Source organism: Acanthochromis polyacanthus, chromosome 12 (assembly GCF_021347895.1).
Source record: "Acanthochromis polyacanthus isolate Apoly-LR-REF ecotype Palm Island chromosome 12, KAUST_Apoly_ChrSc, whole genome shotgun sequence".
Taxonomy (NCBI): domain Eukaryota; kingdom Metazoa; phylum Chordata; class Actinopteri; family Pomacentridae; genus Acanthochromis; species Acanthochromis polyacanthus.
This window is the reverse complement of record NC_067124.1, coordinates 34,489,847-34,495,846: the sequence shown is the minus strand read 5'-3', so window position 1 is coordinate 34,495,846 and position 6,000 is coordinate 34,489,847. Positions and strand designations below refer to the sequence as shown.

Below are 6,000 nucleotides of genomic sequence, written 5' to 3'. Positions count from 1 at the left end.
AGATCCATTTATTCTAAAGAAAGCAAATCCAAGCCATTTTATAGCAGGAAAAACTTCCAAATATGGAACTTTAACGCAGTTTTAATGGGTTAAAAATCAGCGATCTTTTGAAAAGTTCTTTAGAGAATCACTTTTTAGAGATGACATATGTGTCTTCTACAACAGGAGGATGTCCCACATCTGTCAGTGGTTTGTAAGAACCGGTTAAAGGATTGCTCATTCCCCTGACAATATTTAAGGGGAATGCCATTGTAGTGGGTGACCTGAGCCACCAATCCTATGCTGATGTCTTCCTTTCTTTCTCCTTTTGAAAAGGCAGCAGAATAAGCTGAAACCCTAGTCCATTTGTGTTGTCGGGACAAAGAGAGACCATTGTGGCAGGAGGGGTAGAGGGGAGCTGCCGGTGGAGGTAGGGGAGCAAAGGGTCATGGAGGGGGAGCCAGTCAGAGTGCGATGCCTGCCGGGTGGAGGTGGGGAGAGTGTTTCCAGGTAGTTTGTGTTGTGAATGATGAGCCCGAAGTTGCAGCGGCGTGCATTTATCCAGCTGGAAGAGGCTTCGGTGGCAGCAGAAGGGCGGGGGAGGTTGTGCAGGGAGGAAGGGAGGGATGGTGAGTGACGGGGAAGCCAGCGCTGTGCCGCTCTCTCACGCTCTGGAGTTTAGTCTGCTCCAGCTGCCGACACCACAGCACTGAAAAAAGAAGAGCCAGAGGGGAGAGAAATGAAGCCAGACCTGTTGATATCACAGAAATGACTTGCAACACTCGCAGCACGGATTACACATTCTACCACTTGGAGTTGTTGACACGGGATTTAGTGGCGTTTTGGATTTTCTCTGAAGTTTAAATGCTGTCGTTGGGCAAAATGCACTCCAGAGCAAAGTCCCGGAGTTGTGACAACTACCTGAGTATTAAGGTATGGGCTTAAAATGTGCCTCTTTTGCAGTTAATGTGACTTTTTGGGAGCTGCTGATCCTTTCTGAGCACTTTTTCATGTGTTTTAACTTGTTGTTCAGCTCCTGCGTTATTGCACATATTGCTGGGATGGATGTTTTTCATGACAAGGCTCACAGACGGCTGATATTTTGACGTCCTCATCTGTAGCCAAAACACAACTTGTAGCTTTTTACTCATGCATTCTGTGGGAGAGGAGGGAGTACAGCGGCAGCATTGGCTGATGTTGGATTATACACATCCCACTTAATTTAATTCAAGGAGCATGTTGGGTAAATGTTGGCATTTTAGCAAGATTTTGTCAATTTGGTGCCGTTTTTCCTTTTTTGTGGTCAGTTTGCATGTTTTTATTTTCAGTTTGTGGCATTTTGTGCTAATTTTGCATCATTTTGTTCCTGTTTTATAACTTTTCTCGAATTTTTCATATCGTTTTTGGCCAGCTTTCATCTTTGAGACTTTTTGTTGCCATTTTTGCCTCCTTTTGGGATCAGTTTGCGTCTTTTCTTACTGATATTTGCTTGTTTGTAGTGATTCGTTCACTCGGAAGCAAAATGTGAGTGGGGTTCTTCATGTGCCGAATATCAGTATGTTCAGTTACAGCTGAAAATAGTGAAGCTCCACAGTAATCAAACACAAATTTCAGTCTTTATAGTTAAACTAAATGCTAGATTTAAACCCCAGAACTCACAAATGGCACCAAATGTTTTTATTTCATTATTAGGGCTAAACATAAATGTTTCCCTGCATTTATCTGAGTAGATAAACAGAAAACGAGATTTCAGGAACAGGCTTTTGTGAAATACACAAGTTTGCATCCTCTCTGATAGCTCGTCTTGTTATCAGCTTCCCATTTGTTTTGGAATGTGTGCCACTCTATATTTACCCTGCGGAGGTATCAACACACTTTGTCAATCTCCTTTTGTCTCTGCTCATCAGTGCTGTGATTGGCTGGAGGACCTCATTCACTTTTTGTCTTTTGTTGGGCTTTTTCTTTTATCCGAAGGCATAATCGAAAACCGTGTGCGTTTTTATACGTTCATATAGAGGGTCAGTGAGTTCTGTTGGTCGGGAACAACATCCCGTCTGCGCTGTTTACATCCTGCAGGACAAAGTCATTAGTTGACGACTGATCACATAAATCAAGTCTTTCTCAATATCGCAGTGGGAAACTGGGCTGCTGGGGTTTCCTTTAGCATTATTTCACTATTGCTAGACCTCTGTCACTTAGCTTTTTTAAAACAGTTTTACTACGTAGAATGTGCTTTAATCTGATGTTTTGCAGAAGAGTTGGTGTAAATCCGTAGGAATGTAAATGCACATTGAAGGAGGTGGGTTAAAAATAGTACCTTGCTGCTGTCAGACATGTGGGTGGCCCGGTTTATTACCTCGCCTCGCACAATAATTGCGGCCCTGTCGGGGTCAAAGTTTATCTCCTGAGATAACATTACAACATTTACAACAACAAGAAGTGTCTTTTACCATGCGTCACATCACCATATCAGCCACTGAAAGGCTGCGTAGGGTTACAGAGCTGGTGTGTTAAGCTCCTTGTTAAGAGACACTTGTGTGGATCTAAGAGGGGTCTTTGTGCGCCGATATTGCATCACCGGCTGCTTGAAATATTGAATAAGGGTTGAGGTTGCTCTTAAATACATCATGCACCTTTTTGTCTGGGCCCTTCTCCTCACCTCTCATGAGATTGGATTTCCATTAGCCCAGATCAAAAGCTGAATCAAACTGCGGGGCTCAGTGGGGAGGTCTTGCTCGGCTCTTTTGTTTGGCATCCTGGCACCTGGCAGCGAGGCAGGTCTGAGCAACCTGTGGCCCTTTTTGTCATCCCCGCTACCTTTGAGGCTGTTAGCAGGTTGGTTAGAGCGGCCTGTGTGGGGGCTCCAGGGCTCTCCTGTTACACTCCCCTGGTGGCTTCATGCTCCACTGGAGGCCTGGTAGGCAGCGTCTTTTGTGTCCCTGACCCACTAAATGTGTCAGTGACCAACTCATGTTCACTCTCTCACTTTTTCTTTCTCTGGGATCCACTCTCTTTTTTTTTTTTTTTTTTTTTTTTTTTCCCCCTCAGACTCTGGCTTTAGAGGGTGCTGGGAGTTTCGATTCAGCAGCTCATGCAACATTCTGGTGTGGTCGGCTTCAAAAAGATCCAGAATATGTTTCCGTGACCTCTTAACCTGGACTTAACTAGGAAAAAAAATCCTGTGTTTGATTGTTTCACTGAAAGAGACAAACCCCCTTCCTCTGTCTTTCAGCCTACTTACTCACCTCTTGAACAGCTGCTTTACCAACTGCACGGACAAAAGTGTCCCACCTGCAGCTTAAAGCCAATAATTACCACCATCGCACAGGCAGCCGCTTCACAAAAGACCCGGCATCGGAGCGGGTGGGACTTCCCAATTCGCTCCTGTTCCTGGCTGAAGCTCTGAAGCTACACAACTATACACACTGCATTCCTGTGTGGCGCAGAGCGGATGGGAAGCTCAGCTCTGGTGGCCAAGTTCTGCTGAGACATGCAAATATGTCTCCACAGCAGACAGGTGACACTAAGTGAAAAGCAAATTCTTCACGACAAAGCCAGATATGTTTTGTCTTACGTAAGACATTCATTATGCACGAGGCGAGGATGTGATGCACATTTGTCACCGCTCTGAGTGTAAATATTGCACCATTGTTGGGTTTTTGTGCTCGTGTCGTAGCAGTAGATTACACAAAAAGCCACTCCCTCTGCAACGTGATGACTCACCTTTCAAATGTAATTGAGCTCGAATCTCTGCTACGTTGACTAATTGTTCTTCAAAACTCTGACTCTGTCACTGTTTCTGTTTTTTTTCTGCCTTGGGAACCTGAAGAGAAACTGGCCGGCCTGTCCTACTGAGGGCTTTCCTCCCATTGTTAGCTTTCCTCCAATAAAACACCATGTTATTCTTCTCCTCCTGGGTGAAACAGTGACTAATGCCCAGAGACATTTTTTTTGTGTCCCGCTAAAAGCAAAGCTGACTGCTAATGGAAGTGGGTGTTTTGTTTCAGGGCACCAACACTGTACGGCACATACCACTTAGAGAGGCGGAGTGCACAATGAGCGCCTTGTAGTAGAGTCGTGGCATGTGTACGAATGCGCTGAACTGTACTCGCTCTCCTCTAATTGATGGTGCTGAGCTGCTTAGATCGGACCCTACAAAAGGGGTGAAACATGGGCTGTCTGACAGGCAAAATTCAACCAAGTAGAGTGATTTCTAGATTTCTTTATGTACTTTTATTCTCATGGAAATGCGGTAAAAGACATATATGTGAAAGTAATAAAACCGCAGAGGAGCCGTGCAGTTAAAAGCCTGCGTTCTCCGACGTCCTACGCAGTTGTTATAGTGTGTGACTTTCCCTGGCGCTGCCGTTTATCCGTTATCGTCGGAGGCAGATGTCTCTATTCCACTGCTGTGTTCCATTCAGGAAGGGCAGATAGCAGAGTGATGTTTGGCCTTGGCTGAATGGAGGAAGGTCGAAGCCTAAACTGCGGACATAATGACCACCTCAGGTCAGCCTGTGTAATCCCGAGTGTCCCATGTCATCACCAGACAAGTTGTAGTTAACAGTGTCGGACGTGTCATCTGCGCTGTTGGGAACAGCTGGTGGTGGCTCAGATCAAGCGGAGGTCTGATAATACTCCTGTCGATGACATGGTTTGTTATTAGAGGCTAACGTTCCAGTGTCTAGTCCAGTCTGGACTTTCCAGTTTGGCTGTTTGCATCCACTGACGTCACTCCGACCAGGTGTTTCCCCTCGCTGGGATGTTCCCCGTTCAAACTTCCTGACTGTCCAGCTAAGTGGGATCATGCCGAATGCATCATGTGGTTATCTTCCGATAATAGTCGCCTTGTTATTTGATCAGAGTTGCACAATATTCAAAGTACTGCGTTGCAAACTGTTCCCAATCTGAGCTTCCAAGAAAAATCTGATTGGAGTTTTCTCATTATTAGTGTAATTTTAAAAAGATCTGATTCCTATTTATAATAACTACAGTTAAAAATGGGTCCCTCTGGCTTTGATGCTACTTCTGTTGATCTGTAGTAAACAATGTCCTACTTGGAGCATTTTCTGTATAATTATTTTATTTATATACCGACAATTACAGTCAAATTATCTTGACGCTTTCCAGAACCCATATGTCTGATCCCCAGAGCAAGCCCCAAGGCGACAGTGGCAAGAAAAACACCCTTTTAACAGGGGAAAAAATGAATTATGCTTCACAAGTAAAAGCCTGTCAGCACTGACTGATAAATGTTAAAAAGTCCCCTTTCATATAAACATGTAAAACATTAATAAATAAAATAATTTGAGTTTTTATTATTCTAAATTTTGACATCATAATTTACAGTTTTACCATAGATTTTATTTATTGGTCTCCTTGATCGCTAATAATTGGTATAGGCTCTGAAAAGCACATCGCAAGGTGATTAAAACTGGTGTCTTGTTTGTGCTTTTTTTGGGATTGTTTTTGTTTTGGATGTTTCACAAAATCGTTTCAATGAAAGTCTTCCTCATACTTTGCTTTAAACTGTCAGAAAAATGCAAAAAAAAAAGTTTGATTCACCAAAAGTCAACTGGATTTTTCCTTTTAATCAGTTCTTCTTTTTGTCTCAGAGTGAAAATTGAATATACAGAACAAGTTCTAAAATGTTGGAAACCATTGATTTAGCTTCAAGTCCAAATATATATGATATGACGTTTTGGTATTTCTTGGAAAAATTGCCTTTGAAAGGTCATTCTGCATCGTTGCTAACATTGAATATTCATTGTTGCACAGTCCACCTGATTAAATGTCTTTTTTTTTTCTTCCAGGACGCGGAGTCTTTGGACAACTGTATCCAGAGCACCTTGTCTGCATTGTACCGTCCCTTCAGTGCCACAGCGTCCACCGTCCTCTGGCAGCTCTTCAGCGTGGTGGAGAGGCAGTACCGAGGAGACGGCCTCCGCTGCCTCATCGACTTCCTGCTTCCTGCCAAGAGGATCCTGCAGATCATCCAGAAAGAGACCTGTGTGAGTGTTC

At 43.8% G+C, this 6,000-nt stretch overlaps 1 protein-coding gene across 3 annotated transcripts in view; it reads left to right on the top strand.

Moving 5' to 3' along the window:
• The first annotated feature begins 651 nt into the window (after positions 1 to 651).
• zgc:158766 (uncharacterized protein LOC100009641 homolog) overlaps positions 652 to 6,000 on the top strand; it is a 35,005-nt gene continuing 29,656 nt past the window's right edge. For 2 of the 3 annotated variants that reach the window (XM_022215069.2, XM_022215070.2), the window contains exons 1-2: positions 653 to 912; positions 5,793 to 5,990. In XM_022215069.2, the coding sequence (XP_022070761.2) occupies positions 844 to 912; positions 5,793 to 5,990 (267 nt within the window). In that variant the 5' untranslated portion in view covers positions 653 to 843. Of the gene's footprint in view, positions 913 to 5,792; positions 5,991 to 6,000 lie in introns of all 3 variants that reach the window. The other variant, XM_022215068.2, reaches the window with a different exon arrangement.